The sequence below is a fragment of the Pezoporus occidentalis genome, unplaced genomic scaffold (assembly GCF_034315485.1).
Source record: "Pezoporus occidentalis ecotype Australia unplaced genomic scaffold, CSIRO_AGI_Poc_V1 ctg72, whole genome shotgun sequence".
NCBI classification, from domain to species: Eukaryota; Metazoa; Chordata; class Aves; order Psittaciformes; family Psittacidae; genus Pezoporus; species Pezoporus occidentalis.
Window position 1 is genome coordinate 3,539,706 of NW_026916072.1, and position 20,180 is coordinate 3,559,885.

The 20,180-nt window shown below is 68.6% G+C and overlaps 2 protein-coding genes across 5 annotated transcripts; one reads left to right on the forward strand and one right to left on the reverse strand.

Moving 5' to 3' along the window:
• Positions 1-1,253: 1,253 nt before the first annotated feature.
• Positions 1,254-5,777, reverse strand: IDH2 (isocitrate dehydrogenase (NADP(+)) 2). Its single transcript, XM_062642717.1, has 11 exons — positions 5,626-5,777; positions 4,444-4,535; positions 3,466-3,631; positions 3,028-3,188; positions 2,811-2,954; positions 2,594-2,730; positions 2,351-2,502; positions 2,159-2,271; positions 1,986-2,083; positions 1,786-1,878; positions 1,254-1,610 (listed from the first exon to the last, which is right to left on the reverse strand). The coding sequence occupies exons 1-11, from the start codon at positions 5,714-5,716 to the stop codon at positions 1,523-1,525; spliced, it is 1,335 nt and encodes a 444-aa protein (XP_062498701.1). The 5' UTR covers positions 5,717-5,777; the 3' UTR covers positions 1,254-1,522.
• Positions 5,778-7,901: 2,124 nt separating this feature from the next.
• On the forward strand, positions 7,902-19,481 carry SEMA4B (semaphorin 4B). 4 transcript variants are annotated; one of them, XM_062642676.1, is made up of 15 exons: positions 7,902-7,944; positions 12,310-12,498; positions 14,897-15,057; positions 15,340-15,402; positions 15,496-15,594; positions 15,675-15,786; positions 15,914-16,030; positions 16,109-16,266; positions 16,725-16,906; positions 16,982-17,132; positions 17,231-17,441; positions 17,518-17,633; positions 17,759-17,922; positions 18,008-18,102; positions 18,209-19,481. In XM_062642676.1, exons 2-15 carry the CDS (start codon positions 12,396-12,398, stop codon positions 18,982-18,984), a joined length of 2,508 nt encoding a protein of 835 aa, XP_062498660.1. In that variant the 5' UTR covers positions 7,902-7,944; positions 12,310-12,395; the 3' UTR covers positions 18,985-19,481. The 4 variants fall into 4 exon arrangements, with proteins under 4 accessions (XP_062498660.1, XP_062498658.1, XP_062498659.1 ...); XM_062642674.1 differs by lacking the exon at positions 7,902-7,944 and adding an exon at positions 10,750-10,896; XM_062642675.1 differs by lacking the exon at positions 7,902-7,944 and adding an exon at positions 11,735-12,125.
• The last annotated feature ends 699 nt before the right edge of the window (positions 19,482-20,180 follow it).

Below are 20,180 nucleotides of genomic sequence, written 5' to 3' on the forward strand. Positions count from 1 at the left end.
CAGTGCCTGGAGCGGGAATGGCAAATGTCCCTGGCTCTGCCCTCCCTTCGCCCTGCTCCTGCCCCACACCAGCCCTTCTGCACTGGGCCGAGCCAGCACCAGCCCCATCCCTATCCCTGCCCTGGGCTCGCTCCGGCCCCGGCACACGCTGAGCCGCAGACAGGGCAAGGCGCATCCCGGACAATGCCGTGTTACTGATTCTACCTCCTGGCGCTGCCCCACGGCCGTGTGGGGCTGCAGCCCCCAGCTGCCATGGGGCAGGAGGGGCTGTGGGTCTCGCTGCAGGCTGTGGGGCACGCTCATCACAGTGTATTCCCCTGGGTGCAGGCGGTGCGGGCGCAGCCGCCGCGGTGCTGCTGTGCCGGCCGAGGCGACGCTGCTCCCCGGAGCAATGAGGCGATTTGGAAAGTAATTTATTTTTGTCAGACGTGCCGCGGGGTTGGACTGAACTCTGGAGCGCGTTCAGTTTCCTTCAACCAACGTGCTTTGTAAACCCGTGTTCCGTGTGTGCTCTCTGCGGGAGGCTGGGCACCGGAGCCGGTCCCGCTGCCCGGGGCAGCCGAGCAGCACCAGGGCCCTGCCGAGGGGCCACAGCTGCTCTCAGTGCCGGCTCTGAGCCGCTGGGCTGTGCTGGGGCTCAGGGGATGGCGGAGCTGGGGCAGCCCTTGGGATGAGGGTCCATCCTCTGCTCAGTGTTGGGGGGGGAAGGAGGAGCTGGGGCAGTGCTGGGCTGGGAGCGCTGTCCGGGCTGTCCACACTCCCTGCCATGGGGTCCTGGTGGGACGGGTCTGGGACCCCAAGCTGATCCCCCGCACCCGCTGCCAGCAGCTGCACAGGTCCAGGTCCCACCACTCCCCACATGCAGCATGTTCCACCCGTCCCCATACGGCCCAGCCTGGCTCTGGAGTGTGCCACCTCCCAGCCCCGGTGTTCCCGGCAGGGCAGGGGCCCCGCAGCCTTGCCACCACCTTGGGAAGGATGCAGGTGGCTGCAGCAGTGGCCAGCCTGGACCCCCTTGCGCAGTGTGGCCATGTCCCCCCCCAGCGCTACCTCAGCCCCATTACCAAAAAGCTGCCACGTGTGTCCCCCCCTGCAAGAGGGTGACTGCAGCACCAGGCCGGGGGCCTGATGGCAGAGCTGGCCCCAGTGGACACATGTCCCCCTCCGCATTCAGACCCCGGTGCACGGCCCTGCTGTGTTCTGGCTGGTTTTCATCTCGGTTTGAGGAGCTGTTTAGCATTAGATCTCATACCTGTGGGTTCTGGAGCCGCCGCAACCCCTGCCCGTGCCGCGGCAGGCACCACCACACCGTGGGGTGAGGTGTTTAATGGCTGCTGGCACGGGGGGGTACACGAGTCAGCGCGGGCCCCCCTGGTCCTACACATCCCTGCTAGAAAAGCTTTATGGACACTCGTAAGAAAACTGCTTACAAAAAGGGTTGAGCTGTCCCTGAGCCGCGGGGCCAGGCTGGAGGCGCCGGCTCCATCCGCGCCGCAGCAGCGGGGCCGGGTGCCCCCGGTCCCTACTTCTTGCCCAGGGCCTTGTCCAGGTTGTTCTTGATGGTGTCCAGGAAGTCGGTGGTGTTCACAAAGTGCTCGTTCAGCTTCACACTGCGGGGTACGGACAGGGCATGGAGGGACCCATGGCTGCGGGTCCCTGCCTGTCCCCACTGCTGGCAGCACAGCTCAAGGTGTGCGATGTGACCCCTGCCCGGCCAGGAGCTGCACCAGACCCAAGTCCCCGGGGATGGGCACCCGTGTCCACCCTGCACAGCCCCACACGTACTTGGCCAGGCCGTGGATGCAGCCGGCGAGGTCCTTTGTCATCGTCCCACTCTCCACTGTCTCCACGCAGACCCTCTCCAGTGTCTGGGCGAACCTGGCGATGGCGGCATCACGCGTACGGCTCCGGCACAGCCGGCACCTCACCGGCACCGCTGCGCCACGGACCCCCAGCCCCGTCCCGCCCCATCCCACCGCGCTCACTTGATCAGCTCAGGGTTACCGTCCAGCTTCCCCCTGTGCTCCAGGCCGCGCGTCCAGGCGAAGATGCTGGCGATGGGGTTCGTGCTGGTGGGTCGTCCCTGCGCAGAGAGAGCGCTCAGCACCCGGCGCGGGCGGCGTGGCGCGGGCAGCACCCGCGGGCACGGCGCACCCACCTTCTGGTGCTCCCGGTAGTGGCGGGTGACGGTGCCGTGGGCCGCCTCGGCCTCGATGGTCTTCCCATCCGGACACACCAGCACCGAGGTCATGAGCCCCAGGGACCCAAAGCCTGACGGAGATGGGGGTCAGAGCAGCCCTGGCAGGGTGACTGCGTGCAGCCCACCCCAACCTGCCCCACAGCGCCCCACCTTGCGCCAGGATGTCCGACTGGACGTCCCCATCGTAGTTCTTGCACGCCCAGACGAAGCCCCCGGAGGACTTGAGGACCTGGGCCACCATGTCATCAATGAGCCGGTGCTCGTACCAGATCTTCAGCTTGTCGAACTCAGTCTTGTAGTGCCTGGGGATCCGGGGGGGGTCAGCCAGGCCTGGCCATGACCACCCCGTGCCGGTACCCCACCCGAGCAGCCCAAGCTCCTCCAAGCCCGTACTTGTCGAAGATCTCCTGGAAGATGTCTTTGAAGCGGCCGTCGTAGGCCTTGAGGATGGTGTTCTTGGTGCTCAGGTAGAGAGGCCACTTCTTCTGGATGGCGTACTGGAAGCAGCTGTGGGCGAAGCCCGAGATGGACTGCAAGGGGAGCGCATGGACCCCTGTGGGACCCTGAGCCTGGCCAGGTCCCCCCCGGGGCCCCCCCGCTGCCCCGTTACCTCGTCCGTGTTGTACATGCCCATGCCCACGCCGCCGCCGGGGAAGTTGAACACCTCCCACTCCTTCGCCCCGCTGCCGTCCTTCGGCGTGAAGATCATCTTGAACGTCCCGGACTTGTCCACCACGAAGTCGGTGGCTTTGTACTGCACAGGGCAGGGCAGAGCGTGGGGCAGGGCCCGTGAGGAGCTGCCGGCCCCCCCGTGCCACGGCGCTCACCTGGTCACCGTGGGCATGCCGGCCGATGGTGATGGGCTTGGTCCAGCCGGGCACCAGGCGCGGGATGTTCTTGCAGACGATGGGCTCCCGGAACACCGTCCCCCCCAGGATGTTCCGGATGGTGCCGTTGGGGCTCTTCCACATCTTCTTCAGCTTGAACTCTGCGGTGCACTGAGGTGAGGCCCCCCCGAGGGACCCCCCCAAGCCACAGCCCCAGCACCAACACCCCCCCCCCGGCTCCTCCATGCCGTGGGCTGCTGCCAGACTGCTGCCGGCCAAGGAGAGGCACAGCCAGCACGGCTCAACACGGGCACGGGGCCGGTCTGTCCCCAGCCCCACACAGCACCCGGGGCGGAGGGCACAGCACTGAGCACAGGGCCCCCAGCCCACTACAGACCTGTGCCACCACGGGGACCCTGCCCCTTCACCCCTGCCCACCTTCCACCCGGGCCTCATCCGGCGTGATGGTGGCACACTTGACAGCCACGCTGTACTTCTTGGTGGCCAGCGCCGAGTCGATGGTGACCTGATCATCCGTCTTGTCCCGGTGCGGCAGCCCCAGGTCAAAATACTTCAGCTGGACGTCCACGTTGGGCAGGATGAGCTGGGGGGGGCAGAGAGTGTCAGAGCCTGGGCATGGTGCTGGGTGTGCGGGGAGCAGCACCGTGACACAGCACAGCACCGTGGCATGGTACAGCACCATGGCACAGCGCCATGGCACAGCACAGCACCATGGCATGGTACAGCACCATGGCACAGCACAATAGCATGGCACAGCACAGCGCCATGGTACAGCACAGCACCATGGCACAGCACAGCACCATGGCACAGCACAGCACCATGGCACGGCACAGCACAGCACCATGGCACAGCGCCATGGCACAGCACAGCACCATGGCACAGCGCCATGGCACAGCACAGCACCATGGCACAGCACAGCACCATGGCACAGCACAATAGCATGGCACAGCACAGCACCATGGCACAGCACAGCACCATGGCACAGCACAATAGCATGGCACAGCACAGCACCATGGCACAGCACAGCACCATGGCACAGCACAATAGCATGGCACGGCACAGCACCATGGCACAGCGCCATGGCACAGCACAGCACCATGGCACAGCACAGCACCATGGCACAGCACAATAGCATGGCACAGCACAGCACCATGGTACAGCACAGCACCATGGCACAGCACAGCACCATGGCACAGCACAGCACCATGGCAGTCAGCCCCAGCCCTGGCCCCAGCTCCAGCCCCTGCTCGGGACCTCCCAGGTCCCTGCGGACACGGGGCTCACTCCAGCACCTGCTCCCTGCAGACAAAGGCCGGGCACGGGACACGGGGAGGGGAGCAGAGGCGGGGCGGGCAGCGGGGCCCTGCGCAGCAGCAGCTGTCCTGGACCCATTACCTTGTCCTTGATGAAGGCCCAGATGATCCGCGTCATCTCGTCCCCGTCCATCTCCACCACTGGGTTGGCCACCTTGATCCGCTTGTCGGCATCTGGGAGCAAGCGGTGGCACATTAGGGGTGCGCACCCGGACCCACAGCTCAGCCCCACAGCCCTGCACCCCAGCCCCACAGCTCAGCCCCACAGCCCTGCACCCCAGCCCCATAGCTCAGCCCCACAGCCCTGCACCCCAGCCCCATAGCTCAGCCCCACAGCCCTGCACCCCAGCCCCATAGCTCAGCCCCAGAGCCCTGCACCTCAGCCCAACAGCTGTGCTCTCGGTGTGATGTCCCAGGGGCCCCATGAGACCCATCCGGTGGGGTTGGGTGCAGGGTGGGGTGCACACCCCATTCGAGCACACGTCATGGCACAAACCCCACTGCGGTCCGGGCTGCTCCTGCACCAGCCCCACTGTGGTCGCACTCAGTGCAGGTCAGCAGCGCACAGACACGGGTGCGGGGCGGGACATGGTCCGAGCTGGGAGCAAAGCCCCACGTGAGGCCAGCACTGGAGCGGGACCGGATCAGACCCCGGGACACCCCGCACAGCACAGGGACCGGGCGCAAACCCCCTCGGAGCAGGACCCGGGTGGAAGCTGCGGTGTAAAACCCCCCCCCCCGGTGCCGAGCTGAGCTACAAAACCCCATATGGGACCAGCACCAGAAGCCGAGATGGGACCTGGATGCTGCAAAGCTCAACGCGGGACGGGGAGCAAACCCTTCCGGGGGCCACACCGCGCAGCAGGTCGGGTGGAAAAACTTCCACGTGGGACCGGGACCGGGACCGGGGACAAACCCCTCTGGGGACCAAACCCGGTGGCACAAACCCCTCCAGGATCAAACCGGGTAGGAGTTGGGCTGCAAACCCCCTCGGAGAACCGGGACCGGGAGCAAAACCCCGCCCCCTGGGACCTACTGTGAGCAGGGTACGGACCCAAAACCCGTCCGGAACCGGGAGAACCCCCCCACACACTCCCCGGACTGCCTGTAAGCGGGATACGGACCCAATCGCACCCCCAAATCCAACCGACCCTCCGTGCAAACCCTTCCGTGGGTCGAAACTGCTGCAAACCCCACTCGGACCGGACGCGTCCCTAAGGACACTCAGGGTGTCCTCCCCCCCCCCCCGGCCCCATACACTCACAGTGCCGGCGCTGCCCCACGGAAGCGGCGGGGAGGGGGCAGCGGACCAAGCGGCTCAGCACCGGGGCAGCACGGAGGTAACGGGCGGCCATGGCGGGGCGCGACGGGGCGGACACGGCGGCAGTGGATAAGCGGGGACGCGATTGCTCCGCCCCGGGGCGGTCCCTGCCCGGTTCTCCCCCCCATAGGACCCCGCGAGGGCCCGAAGGGGCCCTCGCGGGGTCCTATGGGGGGGAGAACCCAGGGCCTTTGTTTCACCCCACATCCCACCCCCCCTCACTCCATCAAAACACCCCCAGGGGGTGATGCCCTCAATGTGGAGCTGCAAAACACCAGCGTGCCCCCCCCCCTTCCCATTGTGTGCATGGGGAGGGAGGATGATGCCGCTTGCTGGATGCCATCAGTGCCAAAGCATAAGGTGAGCCCCGGATCAGCTGTCACCAGGGGTGAGATGTCCCCCCCTTTGTGGGCATCGCACCCCACCACTATGGCTGTGTGGGGTATGAGGAGCAGGAGGGTTTGCGGTAGCAGAAGGAGATGGTTGTCCCCGTTCTGGGCACAACCAGGGAACATGCTTGATGCTGGATCCCAGGGTTTTGGAGCGACCTCAGGTTTTCCTTACATAGAAGTGAGTGTGACTGCACGACGCCAGCTCGTGACTCAGGGCTGACGGGCCCAGAGGGATGGATGGCTGCTGCCATTGCCCCAAGGGGACCTTCACCTGACCCCTACGCGGGGAATGAAGGGGGAAATGCACCCCATGGGCACCCCAACAACATGCCTGGGTGCCAGGAGATGTGCTGGGGTGGCCTGGAGCCTGCTCAGCCCCAGAGCTTCTACCCTGGCCAAGCCAAGGACTTATTTTTAGATCCCTCTGCGGGAGGAGGAACCGTCCCGCTGGACCTGCCTGCGCAAGCGGCGGGGCCGGGGGGGAGGCCGGGCCGGCAGCACCCATTCCGCCTGGCTTTAACATTAACCAGAGCAGCCGCCTGCGGCGCTGCCAGCGCGGGGGGGCCGGCAGCCAGCGCTCCATGGGGCGTCCCCACCGCCTTCCCCGTGGCTCCGCGGGGTGACCCTCCCCAGCACCGGCTGCCCCCCCCCCGGCCTCGCAGCAGCGCGGTGACCGCAGCGCTCGCAGGACCGGGTCACAACGGCGGCCATGTGGCACCGGCCCAGAGCCGCCTCCCGGCGGAGCCCCTGCCCGCAGCGCGGCCGGGCCAAGGGGGGGCTGCGGGGGAGCGACGTGTCCGGGGGGACTGCGGGTCCGGCAGCGTGGGGCCACCAGGGGCCGGGCGGAGAATAGGGGAGGGCCTGGGGGGGGGGTCCATCCACTGCAGGCAGCCCCGTGCTGCCCGTGGGAGGGGGCACCACGCGGGGAACAGACGGTGCTGCTCCCAAAGACGGGATCCCTCCTGGATGCCGCTTGGAGCCACCAGCCTGTGGTCTGCTTCCCCCAGGGCTGTGGTGCAGGGAGAACAGGGACTGTGGGACCCCCACCAGCACCCCCTCCCCGCAGCCTCGGGCACAGGGCAGGCAGCTGCCTGCAGCAGAGCCTCTGCATGTGCCAGTGGCTTGGCCAAGTGCTGCGGGTGCAGCACGAGGTGAGGTGGCACAGCGGCTCTGTGGACGTGCCACGATGGAGTTGGGCTACCAAGGGGCCGGTGGCCCAGGCAAGTGGACGGCAGTGGGGATGGGACAAGAGAAGGGAATTGCACGTGGCACAGCCATGGGGGGAAGGATGCTGCAGGAAACGGGCTGAAGAGCCACAGCTGGCTGGTCCTGCCCTGGACCCCTGCCTGGGCCCTCCGCCTGGCCCACTGCGGGGTGCTGCGGGCCAGCAGTCACCCCAAAATGCCCACAGCGGGTGTCACCACCAGGACCCCACAGCGATGCCTCAAGCGGTGCTCTGGGTGTCCCACAGCCAGGACACAGTGAGCCCCCTCTCACCCCAGCGGGGACCCCACTGTAGACCCCAAGCCACGCTCCCGCCTGCCCTACAACCGTGCTGAGCCCCATGGCCGTGCTGAGCCCATCACTGCGGGGAGGGTGGGGGGGCAGCACCAGCACCACCCCACCCCGGCCGCACACCGGGACCCCGCCGGGAGTGCCAAGGCCTCCCCCAGCTCCCGCACCCCAGGACCGGGACCGACCCCCCCGAGCCGGGACCACCCCCCCCGGCGGGCGGGGCCCCGGTGCCGGGGCGGGTTGGGGGGCGGCCGGGCGGGGCGGCCCCTTTGTTGTGAGCGGCGGGCGGAGCCACCGGAGCCGCCCCGGGCCCTCCGCGGGCGGGGACCCCCCGAGCCGGCCCCGCCGCCGAGCGGTGAGCAGCGGGCGGCGCGACGGGGCTGCGGGCGGGGGGCACCGGGCACGGGGGGGCTGCGTGCGCGGTGTGCGTGCAAGCGGGTGTGCAGGGGCGGCTGCGTGCGTGTGTGTGAGCACGGCTCTGGCGAGGGCTCCTGTGCCGCCGTGTGCAGGGGGTGCATGGGGGGTGCGGGGTCTATGGGGTGTGCAGGGCGGTGGGGCCGAGGGCCTGGGTGTGAGAGTGCGCGCGTGTGCATGGGAGGATGTGCATGGGGAGAGTGCGTGTGCGTGTGTGAGCGCTCACACGGGTGCGCTGGGTGCCGGCGCGGGGGGCGCGGTGCCGCGGGGCGCTTCCCGCAGGGCTGATCCCAGGGGCTGTTCCCGTGTGCCGGGTGTGTTACACGCGGTGCCCGGCTGGGCTGCGGCCGCATGGGCCGCGGGGCTCCCGCTGGGGCTGCTGCTGGGGTTGGCACCCCCAGCGCCAGGCAGCACCGCTGCGAGGGTGCCACGGAGCGGCAAGAGGAGCCCAGTACCCTCTTCGTGGGCTCCATGGGGCCAGCGATGGTTGGGAAGGGATCCGCACCCCCCCAGGTCCTGCACCCTGGTGTGCAGTGGTGCCTGTGCTCAGAGCTCACTGCGAGCACTGAGGGGTGCTCACTGGTTCTGTTTCCGATGGGTCCTGCAGCCATGGGTGCAGGCAGTAGTTGTGTGGGTGCAGGCAGGTGCTGGGGTGCTGGGACTGGGTGGGAACTAGACCATGGGGATACCCCATAGTCCTCACATGCAGAAGCAGGGTACAGGGGGCAGTGGAGCAATGGAATGGGTGCATTCGTGTGGTGCCTGGCAGGCTGGGTCCAGGGGTACCCAGTCACTCCGGGGGATGAAGGGGTTGGTGTGGGGCTGGCTCTGTGCTGCTGCTGGACACCAGCACCCTGGTCAGGAGGTCCTGGCAGTGTGGTCAGAGCTGGCTGCAGAGGGGCAGGCAGCAGGGTTGCAGCCCCTGGGCCCGGGAGGGTGGCACTGCCAGTGCCTGTGAGATGGAGAGGGTGCCCCACGGGCCCTGCACCAGGGCCAGTGCCAGGTTTCACCCCAGGCTGGAGGCTGCCCCACGCTTGCCCCTCGTCCTGCTGAAGGCCTCTCCTGTAGCTGCTGGGGCTGGGAGCAGAGCCTTGTGTGCTGCTTCCTGCCAGCACCCGCGGCACTTGGGTGCTAGGGACACGTGGGGTTCCTGGTGCTGAGCAGCGGCGCTGGGAGCATCTGTGGGACCAGCAGGGCCAGAGCCTGCAGCTGCAGGTGCGTGAGTGCATGAGGGCTCCCTCTCTGCGCCTGTGCACAGTGGCTGGGGGGGGCCGGGGTTGTCTGACAGCCTCCAGGAGAGAGACGAGCCGGGGGGGTGTGAGCCCCAGGAGACGTGGGTCGGAAGGAAGAGCCTGAGTGTGTGGGCTGCAAGTGAGCAGCTGCAGGTCTGAGCAGGAGACGTGTCTGTGCTGCTGCCTGCGCTGCTGCCTGTGCTCTGCCTGCGCTGCTGCCTGTTCTGTGTCTGCACTGCTGCCTGTTCTGTGTCTGCACTGCTGCCTGTGCTCTGCCTGCGCTGCTGCCTGTGCTCTGCCTGCGCTGCTGCCTGTTCTGTGTCTGCACTGCTGCCTGTTCTGTGTCTGCACTGCTGCCTGTTCTGTGCCTGCACTGCTGCCTGTGCTCTGCCTGCACTGCTGCCTGTTCTGTGTCTGCGCTGCTGCCTGTGCTCTGCCTGCGCTGCTGCCTGTGCTCTGCCTGCACTGCTGCCTGTTCTGTGTCTGCACTGCTGCCTGTTCTGTGTCTGCACTGCTGCCTGTGCTCTGCCTGCGCTGCTGCCTGTGCTCTGCCTGCACTGCTGCCTGTTCTGTGTCTGCACTGCTGCCTGTTCTGTGTCTGCACTGCTGCCTGTGCGCTGCCTGCGCTGCTGCCTGTGCTCTGCATGTGTCTGTGCTGCTGCCTGTGCCACTGCCTTAGCTGAGGCAGCAGGCAGAAGGCATGAGCACACAGGGAGCAGCAGCAGAGCAGGGCGCAGGCAGTAGCAACAGCAGGGTACAGGCAGCAGCAGCAGCAGGGTACAGGCAGCCTCAGCCCTGCTCCTTGCAGGCAGCAGCTTCCGTCTCCGCAGCCGCCTTCCCAGGACCCACTGCCCGCAGGAATGGGGCTGGCCTGGGAACTGGGTGCAGAACTGCCCCTGCCCGGTGACCCCAGGCCATGGGGTTTGCAGCTGCACCTCGAGCCATGGCTGCAGGCTGGGACAGCGGCGGGGCTGCGGTGCTTGTGCGTGCAGGTACCTGCACATGCGGGCCTGGGCGTGCAGGGCAGGGTGCTGCAGGGTGCCCTGGCAGGGCTGGCAGCCTGCGTGGGCCAGCGGAGGAGATAAATGGGAGTTTGTGGTAAACAGGCCTGGCTGCCAGCAGCGTGGGGAGCGCCGCCACGCTTAAAGGCACAGCTCTGGCCTCGCTCCACTGCCTGTTCCCTGCCCTCCCTGCCTGCTCTCCCTGCCTGTCCCCCCTGCCTGTGCCCTGCCTCCCTCCCTGCCTGCACACTGTGCCTGCCCCAAGAACCTCTGGCCTCCCCATGGGGCTCCCATCGCTGCGTGCCATTAGACAGGGGTGTTGCATGGGTGCTCACATGGCCATGCACAGGCGAGTCTGGGCCCCCAGGGTCCCGTGGGTGCCCCCCGGGTGCCGTGGGGCGGAGGGGCCGTGGATGTGGGTGTCTGCTCCCATCCCACGCAGGGTGATGGTGACCTGCTGGGCTCCATGACGCAGAGCCCTGTCCCGTCTGTGGCACTTCCCGGGCAAAGGGTGCTGATAAGGCCGGTGGGGTGGAGCTGGCGGGACTGTCCCCGGCCCCAGGAAGGGACGTCACCTTTGGGAGCACAGCGGGAGCAGGAAGGGAGCCAGGAGACAAGGGAGGCCGGGCACCAGCGGCGGCACCAGCCCCTGGGCACCAGGTACAGCAGGGGCAGCCGGCACCCTCCGGCAGTGCCGAGTGGGAGAGCATGGGCAGGGCTGTACAGGGGCACGGAGGTCACAGCGGGTCCCACTGGTGTGGTGGCGATGGCCGGGGGCACCTGAGCCAGGCCTGGCCAAGCAGGGTGCCATGGAGCTGTGCCCGGCGCGGGGAGGCTGGTGATGGGCAGCCCCGGCCCCGGGGGAGCTGCCGCAGCGAGGGGAGACCCCGTTCCCCCCGTTGCCATGGCAAAATCAGGAGCTGTCATTAATATCGCGTTGCCGTGGCAACCGCTGGACGAGCGGCGGTTCTGCGGGGTCTGCTCCTGCCGGGGGCTGCGTGTTCCCGCGGTGCGGAGCCCGCCGTGGGTCCGGGCAGAGGGTCCCGCTCGGGGCCGTGCCCATGTTGCGGCCCCACCGGGACCAAGCTCATCCCGGAGTCCCCCGGGATGGGGCACTGCAGCTGGCGGGGACGTGTCCCGTGTACCTGGGGCTGCCCTGCGCGGACATCAGTGCCGGGGAGCCTTGCCCCGTCGGGGGGCTGGCACGGGGGTCCCGCTGCCCGGCTGTGCCGTGTCCCGTGCGAGCCCATCGCTCCTGAGGGAGGGCAGGGGGCACGGGGCTGTGCCGGGCAGCAGCCCCGGCCCCAGCAGAGACCACAGCCCCCAGCAGAGACCCCGGCCCCGGCTGAGACCCCGGCCCGCGCCTCGCAGGGCAGCCGAGGAAAGGCTCTGCAGGGAGCGGAGTTGGAGCAAAGCTGGAGCTGGGGACTGCGGGCGCAGCAGCAGCCCCCAGCACGGCCACCGGCTCTGGCTGCAGCCTTGGGGTGAGCTGCCCCGGGCAGACAGACCGACCCCAGCATCCCAGGCCGGTCGGGTTCCCCGCTGCGGGGAGGAAGCTGCCGGTGCAGGGACCTCCCCGTGCCGGTACCCGCCGCCGCTGCCGGTGCAGGGGACACAGCGGCCCCCGGCACCAGGACCAGGTGCTGCTGGCAGGGGCTGCCCGGGAGGGGCGGGGGCACGGTACCGGGGTGCTCGCAGCACCGGGAGACCCCCGGGGCTGCCTGGGCGGGGAGGGGCGGGGCGGGGCGGGGGCGGTCCTGGCGGGGAAGCGGCCGCCTCCTCTTCCGAGCTGCTCGCGCCGCACGGGTGCAGCCCGGATCGGTACCGGGCGGTTGGGCCGGTTCTGGGCAGCCTGGCCCGGTGGGGTCTGTGCGGCTCGGTACGGAGGGGTCGGTGCGGCGGGGCTGGAATCGGTGCTGCGGGGATGTGTCCGTGTTTTGCCGCCCCGCCCCGGTGCCTGGGGGGGCGGACGGGCAGCCCCGGGGCCGGGGCTGGCGAGGGCGGCGCCGGGCGGGCGGCGGGGCCGGGCCGAGCCGAACCGAGCCCCGCCGCTGAGGCAGTCTCTCCCCGCAGGTCAGCAGCGTCCGGGCGGCTTCGCGGGAGGCGGCGGAGGCCCGGCCCGGCCCGGCCCGGTTCGGTTCGGCTCGGCCCCGCCCGGGATGGCGGCGCTGCCGGTGCTGCCGGTCCTGGCGCACTCGGTGCTGACGGCGTTGGTGCTCTCGGCGGCGCAGGAGCCCGTCCCTCGGGTCAGCTTGCCCTACGGTGAGTGTCTGCGCTCTCGAGGGTGTCCGTCCCAGGGGGCTCCGGCGGGTCCCTGTCCCCCCGCAGTTACCGAGCATCCCGCCCAGCCCCGGGGCTCCCCACGCTGCGGGACGGGGCGGCAGCGTGGAAACGCCTTGTGACAGCCGTCGGTGCTGAGGCTGCACAACAGCCTCCCAGCCTGCCCAGGATGCCGGGGCCCGTGGCCCACCGCGGGGCATGGCCGGGGCAGCAGGGTCCCAGCAATGGGATGCAGCAGGGAGGGCTGGGGTCGGGCTGCTCGGATGGGGCAGAGCAGCGGGACTGTGTGTGCTGCAGGTGGGAGCAGGGGTGCATGCAGCTCTGCACTGGGACCCTGCATGGGTCCGGGGCACCCAGGGGTGCTCCTGTCCCCACATCCTGTGTGAGCATGGGATGAGGTGAGCCAGGCACAGGGGTTCTGCCTGCTTCGTGCGTGGTTTTATCCTTGTTTAATGGGCAGCTGGGGGCCTGTGGGTGCCCTACCCTCCCACTGTGTTGCTGGGGCTCTTGCTGTCCTGTGTTCAGCTGCAGGCTGCTCCAGGACCTGCTGCAGCCCCACCAGCAGCGTGGTTCTGGCAGGGCTTGGGGCTGCACTGGGGCAGGCAGGGGGCTGTTGGGCCAGGCAGAGCCCCTTGCCAGGAATATCGTCCTGCAGACAGACGCCGCTCACCCTGCAGAGCTCCCCGGGGCTGGTGTAGGGTGGGTGAGCAGCAGGACACGCTCCATGGGCAGCTTGGGGTCAGCACCAGCAGCTGCTGGGCCCAGTTCCATCACCCAGCGCTTTAGCTGGTGGCTAAATCCGGCTGTGGGGCAGCCTGGGAGGGTGCCGTGGTTTGGGCTGCGCTGGCAGCGGGATGCGGGCAGCTGGGAGCGCTCCCTGGCTCGACGCGCTGTGGTTCACCAGCGGGGACGTGGCCCCGCCACATGCTCCCGTGACCGACAGCCGCGGCTGTGGTGGCACCAGCAGATGTGGGACCCGCCGAGCTGGATGGGATGGCCCCGCTCGGCGCCGTGCCATGCCGTGCCACGCCGCGTCGAGCCGTGCTGCCTGGTCCTGCCTGCACAGACCGGTTCTGGCTGAGCTCTGCCCAGCTGCAGAGGCTGCTGTGGCTGTGGGGCTGCAGCTCAGGGGCTGCTCCTGGGGTCCTGATGTGGATCCCAGCGCTGCCAGGTGGGGCGGGCTGGGGGGCACGTGCCCAGGGCTCTGCTGGTGGCTGCGTGTTCCCGGGGCTGGCTCCTGAGGGCCATGGCCGTGTTGGGGTTGCAGTTGGTGGGAGGGAGGAGCTGGGAGCTGCTCCCCTGGAAGCACTGGATGTGCCTCCAGCAGGTTTGTCTGGAAGAAGCAGGTCTTGTCCTAACAGGTCCCCTGGCAGCCAGCACAAGCTCCTGCAGCTCCCCGGGTTGGGATGGCAATGTGGGGTGCAGGGGCCCCCACTGCCCCTCCGCTGCCTGCACTGGGCTGTGCCCACATTGGTCAGCATTACCGCGAAGCTGGGGCGCAGGACCCCTCGTGGGATGGTGCCCTGGGGGGTCAGCATCATTCTGTGCTGCTGCAGGAGAGCTGGGGCTCTTGCCAGGCTCCTGAGGATGGGGGAGATGCTGCCCAGTGCAGTGGTAACCGGGACCTGGGGAGTGACCGGGGGTGGGGAAAGGAGCAGGGTCCTGCCCCGCAGCACCGCCGGCACTGCAGCACCTCGAGTCTTCGAGCTGGCTTGCACAGAGGAAGGGCTCATGGGAGCCCTGGGGCTGACCCCGGAGCAGGCAGGGGGTCGTGGAAGGTCGGGGTGTCCCCAGGGCACAGGGGTGTCAGGAGCGAGGGTGTTGGCAGCATGACTCAGGGTGACACCTCCCGCTGACACAGCCGGGCCCGTCTGATTCAGAGCGGCTGCAGGAGAGCAGAGGAGAGGAAAGGAGGAGAGCGGAGCGGAGCAGAGGAAGGGCTTCCGGGGCCAGGCCACCCACGCGGGACGGGCGCTCCGTGACTCAGCTGCAGGAGCCACCCGTGTGCGGGTGCGAGGTCCCGGTGCCGGTGCCCGTCCCTCCCTGCCGCAAGCTGGGGCGCTTGTGGGGCCAGGCTGGGTCGTTTGTGTCACCCGGGGTTGTGCGTGAAGGGCCAAGCGTGGCCCTGGCTGTGGTGCCCGGGCCGGGCACGGCTGCTACGGCGTGCACTGGGGCTGTGCCTGTGGCCGGGACCAGGCAGTGGCTCTGACTGCCCCCAGGTGCTGTTGTGGCCATGCACGGTCACTGCGGTGCTGTGTGTGCCAGGTCCAGCCCTGGCAGCTCTGTGCCAAGCAGAGGCTCAGGGCAGGAGCGGTACGGGGGGTCCGCAGCTCTGGGTGCTGAGTGCTGGGGGCTGATGCTGGTCACTCTCTCTCCGCAGACTCAGAGGAGCGCCTTGTGCAGCGGTTCGAGGTGCCCGGTGTGACCAACTACACAGCCCTGCTGCTCAGCCCCGATGGCAGCACCCTCTATGTGGGGGCTCGCGAGGTGCTTGTCGCCATCAACACCAGCCACTTCCAGCTTGGGGCATCGGCACGCAGGGTGAGGATGAGGCTGAGCCCCGTGTGGGACCTCGGGAAGGGACATCTCAATGCAAGGGTCCCCTCGCTGGCAGCATTCGGGGTCTGTGCAAGCTGCTGCACATTCAGAAGCTGCCTGGGACAGTGTGGAGCAGCCGCTGTGGTCATCGGGGTGCTTGGCCCCAGTCAGCGGCTGCCCCACCACCGTGACTGGGGTGGGGAGGACGCTGATGGTGGGGACGAGCTCTGCCAGCCCAGGGTGCTGCGCTGCAGGGGGCTCGCAGTGACTGTCCCCTCCCTGCAGCTGCCGTGGAGCGCCGATGAGGAGAAGAAGAGGCAGTGTGTGTTCAAAGGCAAGGACCCGCAGGTGAGCCGCCCTGCGTGCCTGTGCCGTGGCACGAGTGGGATGTGCCATGGGGCGTGCGGGCGGGAGGCTGAGCCGGCTGCTCTCACCATGCAGAGGGACTGTCACAACTACATCAAGATGCTGCTGCGGCTGAACAGCACCCACCTCTACACGTGCGGGACCTGCGCCTTCAGCCCGGCCTGCGCCTACATCGTGAGCACGGGCGGGGGGTGCTGGGGTGAGCCCTGCTGCGGGACCCCGGCGCTGCCGCTCACAGCCCGCTCCCATTGCAGAACGTGCAGCACTTCAGCCTGGAGCGGGACGCGTCGGGGAAGGTGCTGCTGGAGGACGGGAAGGGACGCTGCCCCTTCGACCCCGAGTACCGCTCCACGGCCGTCATGGTCGGTAAGGCCACCGGGACCCTCATGCTGCTGGCAGCGCCCGGCTGAACCGGGCTGAGCACGGACCCTGGCGGGAGCGGGGCTGTGCCGGCGGCGCGTGCCGGGTGCCAGCGGGAGCGTCTCTTTGGCAGACGGCGAGCTCTACGCTGGGACTGTCAGCAACTTCCAGGGCAACGAGCCCACCATCTACCGCAGCCAGGAGAGCCGCATCGCCCTCAAGACCGAGAACTCCCTCAACTGGCTGCAGGGTGAGAGCCGGACCGGGGTCTCCGTGCCCTGGGCTGGGGGAGGCGTGGGGCCAGTGCTGAGGGTGCCTGTGTCCCCAGACCCAGTGTTCGTGGGCTCAGCCTACCTGCGGGAGAGCCTGCCTGCCGGCAACCCCGAGGGTGACGACGACAAGGTCTACTTCTTCTTCAGCGAGACCGGGAAGGAGTTCGACTACTTTGAGAACACCATCGTGTCCCGCATAGCGCGCGTGTGCAAGGTGGGCACAGGGCAGCGGGGCTGTGCCCGGGGTGTCGCTAGTGGGGTGTGTGGGGATGTGGGACCACCCTGCGCATCTCCATCCTCCGGTTCCTGGACAGCCAGGGGAGGACCAGTGCCCATGGGAGACCCCTCTGGGGCAGTTATGGCTCCAGATCACCCAGCTGAGGCTCGAGCCTGCTGCTCCCACCAGCATCTTTGGTGTCAGTGACCCTTTTCCATCTCCTCTGCCCCCTCGCTCGAGGGGACACAAGACCCGTCCTCCTCTCGGGTCATGTTTCCCTTCCCCCGGGTGCATCGGAGCCTGCCCACTTGTGCCTCCCCGACACCGGGGCTGCTCTGCCGGGGCCTCGGCACTGCTGCGTGGATGGACAGGCAGACAGACCCTGCTCTGCTGTCCCAGCCCAGGGGGGTCCCACTGGTGGGTGGCAGCGCGCCCTGACCCGCTGTGCCGCGCAGGGGGACCAGGGCGGCGAGCGCGTGCTGCAGCGGCGGTGGACGACCTTCCTGAAGGCGCAGCTGCTCTGCTCGCACCCCGAGGACGGCTTCCCCTTCAACGTGCTGCAGGACATCTTCGTGCTCACCCCGGCGGAGCTGCGCTGGAGGGAGACGCTCTTCTACGGGGTCTTCACCTCGCAGTGGTGAGCAGTGGGCAGGGCCCGCGGGGTGGAGGCTCGGCGGAACCGGGGTGCCTGATCTGTGCCTTACCCCGGCAGGAACAAGGGCGGGCTGGGCAGCTCGGCCGTGTGCGCCTTCCCCATGCGCAGCGTGCAGCGAGCCTTCGGCGGGCTCTACAAGGAGGTGAACCGCGAGACGCAGCAGTGGTACACGGACACCGGCCCCGTGCCAGAGCCCCGGCCGGGCACTGTAAGTGCCTCCTCAGAGCCGGCCCAAGTGCAGGATGCGGGGCAGCCCCTCGTGCTCTGCCTCCCGTGCCCCAGCTGAGCGCCGTCCTCTGTCCCCAGTGCATCACGAGCCACACACGGCACCTGAAGATCAACTCTTCCCTCCAAATGCCGGACCGGGTGCTGAACTTCATCAAGGACCACTTCCTGATGGACAGCGCGGTGCGCAGCCAGCCACTGCTGCTGCAGAGCCGCCTGCGCTACCAGCAGATCAGCGTCCACCGCACGCAGGGCCTGCACGGCACCTACGACGTCCTCTTCCTGGGCACGGGTGGGTGCCGCCGCAGGGCGGGGGCCGGTGCTGCGGGTGCCCCTATCGCCTCTCAACGCCATCCTTGTCTTTGCAGACGACGGGCGCTTGCACAAGGCCGTGCGTGTGAACCACGGCGTGCACATCATCGAGGAGATCCGCCTCTTCCCTGCCGGACAGCCCGTTCTGCAGCTGCTGCTGGACCAGGACCAGGCAGGAGCCGCGCACGGGCGTGCTGGGGGTGGGATGCTGTGGGGCAGCCCCTATTTGCGCGCTGGGGTCTGCAGGAGCACCCCCTCTGCATGGTTCCCACTGACCCCACTGTTTGCTCTCTTTAGGGCCTGGTGTATGCAGCCACCTACACGGCAGTGGCTCAGGTTCCCTTTGCCAACTGCAGCCTGTACCACAGCTGTGGGGAGTGCGTGCTGGCGCGGGACCCTTTCTGTGCCTGGAGCCGGGGTGCCTGCCGCAGTGCCACCGTGCACCCCCCAGCACACCCCCAGTAAGTGCTGCATCCCCTGCACCCTGCAGCACCCCGCTGCAGCACCCTGCAGCACACCGCTGCCCTGACCGCTCTCTGTCTGCAGTCTCTGGGCACAGGACATCGAGGATGCTGACACGGAACGGCTCTGCCCACTGCCCAACAGCTCCCAGCCACGTCCCCGCATCCTCCTGCCCCCAGGTGAGCTCCTGCCGTGGGGCTGCTGCCAGCCCGAGCTGTCCCAGTGCTTCCATCACTCAGCATCCCCATCCACTCACCGACGTGTCCATGGTTTGTGTCCCCGCAGCCTCGGGTGCCCCGTGCCAGCGGGTGCTGCTGCCGCCCAACGCCGTGCGGCCGCTGCCGTGCCAGCTGCTCTCCAACCTGGCCTCGCGGCGGTGGCTGCACCACGGGGCTCCCGTCAACGCCTCCTACCTGGTGCTGCCCGACGGGGCCCTCATCCTGGTGGGCAGCCCCGAGCGCGCCGGCACCTACGAGTGCTGGTCGCTGGAGGAGGGATTCCGCAAGCTCATGGCCAGCTACTGCGTGAGCGTGCAGGAGCTGCCCCGCGCGCCACCAGACCCCGCCAGGAAGGCGGCCACCGGCCGGGACGCCCTGGAGACCGTCAGCACGTCGCGCAGCACGTCGGCTGTGGGCAGCGCCGCGGCACGGCTGGACGGCAAGACCTACTGGACCGAGTTCCTGGTGATGTGCGTGCTCTTCGCCGCCGCCGTCCTCGTGCTGGCCCTCTTCCTCCTGCACCGGCACCGTGACGGCATGAAAGCGCTGCTGGAGCCCGGCGACCCCGGCCGGCACCAGAAGCCGCCCCGCAAGCCGGTGGAGAGCCTGCCCCTGAACGGCAGCAGCCTGCCCAGCGCAGCGCCCGAGCACAAGGGCTACCAGGCCCTGCAGGACAACTACATCGTGAGCACCCCCGTGCACGAGCCCCCCGGCCCCCAACGCGCCTTCTCCGAGTCGGAGAAGAGGCCCCTCCACGTCCGGGACAGCTTTGTGGAGGTGTCTCCCGCCTGCCAAAGACCCCGGGTGCGCCTGGGCTCCGAGATCCAGGACTCGGTGGTGTGACGGGACAGGAGCCAGGCCCGAGCCCGACACCACCTCTGCTCTGCTGAGCCGTGCGGACCGCAGCCGGGTCCGTGTTGTCTGTGTGTGCATGCCCGGAGCCCGGCCCCGCTCCAGTGCGGGGCTCGGCTGCCCCGGAGCTCCCGGGCATCACCTTTGCTGCTCCGGCTCCGGGAGCGAGGGGCACCACGTGCCTTCTGGGGGCCTGCGGGCCGTTCCCCCCAGCGGGGATGGACACGGTGCCTCGCCCTGGCTCTGTGGAGCCCCTCTATGCAGAGGGCAGGAGGGGCAGCTGCAGCCCCTCGCGCCCCGACTCACTGTGATGCGCCGGCGCAGGACCGGCGCCAGGTGCGCGGCCGGGCATGTGCTGTGTGTCTGTGCTTGGTTTGTTTTTAATACGTTGGAAATGTGAATCGTGTCCGGGCAGGGGCTCCCCCCGCGCCCTCGTGCGTGTGCAGAAACGTCTGTGGTTTTTATATAAAGTCCAGGTGTCTCCTTTGGACCGTGTGTGCTGCTGCGGCGGCACCAGCCCGGGGGGAAGCCGTGTCCAGCTCTCATTGTGGACGGGGGGAAGCCTGCCCTTGGCCGGCTGCTCCTCACCCCGACAGGGACGGACAGATGGACGGGACAGGAGGGATGCGCTGTAGCTCGGATCTGGTCTGCGAAGTTCCCGTGTGCTTGGCTGTGCGTTGGGCTGGGGCAGTCGAGGCTCTGCAGGGATGAGGCTGCGTGTCATTGCAGGGATGAGGCTGTGTGTCATTGCAGCGATGCTGCCAGGGCTGGTGCAGGAGGGTCCCTGTGACCCCGCTGTCGGGCGCTGTGCATCACAGCAATGCTCGGTTCTTCTGGGGCTGTGCTGTGGCGAGGAGGCTGTGGGAAGTCCGGTGGGACAGAGCTGCAGGGCGATGGGTGATGCTGTCCCAGCACAGCAAGAAGCGGAGGAAGGCTGAGGTGACTGAAGTGGGTGCTGCGGTGCTAGGAGTGGGGCAGCCTCTGGCAGGAGCATGGCTGTGGCAGCTCCTTACCCAGGACCAGGGTGTCCTTGTCCCTGGCCGCACAGCTGCAGGCAGACCCCAGCCGCGTTGCCACTGGGATTTGGCTCCATGAGGGCTGATGGCCGGGACTGGTGGTGCGGCACCACTCGTGAGCCCTCGCACGCCCTCGTGCCGGAGTAGCACAAGCACAGGGCCGGGGGGAGC

Coding starts and splice junctions, on each gene's coding strand:
- IDH2 (XM_062642717.1), bottom strand. CDS start 5,716: ATGGCCGCCCGTTACCTCCGTGCTGCCCCGGTGCTGAGCCGCTTGGTC. Junction 3,632..4,443: donor GGGCCTTCATCAAGGACAAG/GTAATGGGTCCA, acceptor TGCCCCCCCCAG/CTCATCCTGCCCAACGTGGA. Junction 2,272..2,350: donor GTCGGACATCCTGGCGCAAG/GTGGGGCGCTGT, acceptor CATCTCCGTCAG/GCTTTGGGTCCCTGGGGCTC.
- SEMA4B (XM_062642676.1), top strand. CDS start 12,396: ATGGCGGCGCTGCCGGTGCTGCCGGTCCTGGCGCACTCGGTGCTGACG. Junction 16,267..16,724: donor GCATAGCGCGCGTGTGCAAG/GTGGGCACAGGG, acceptor TGTGCCGCGCAG/GGGGACCAGGGCGGCGAGCG. Junction 18,103..18,208: donor CCGCATCCTCCTGCCCCCAG/GTGAGCTCCTGC, acceptor GTGTCCCCGCAG/CCTCGGGTGCCCCGTGCCAG.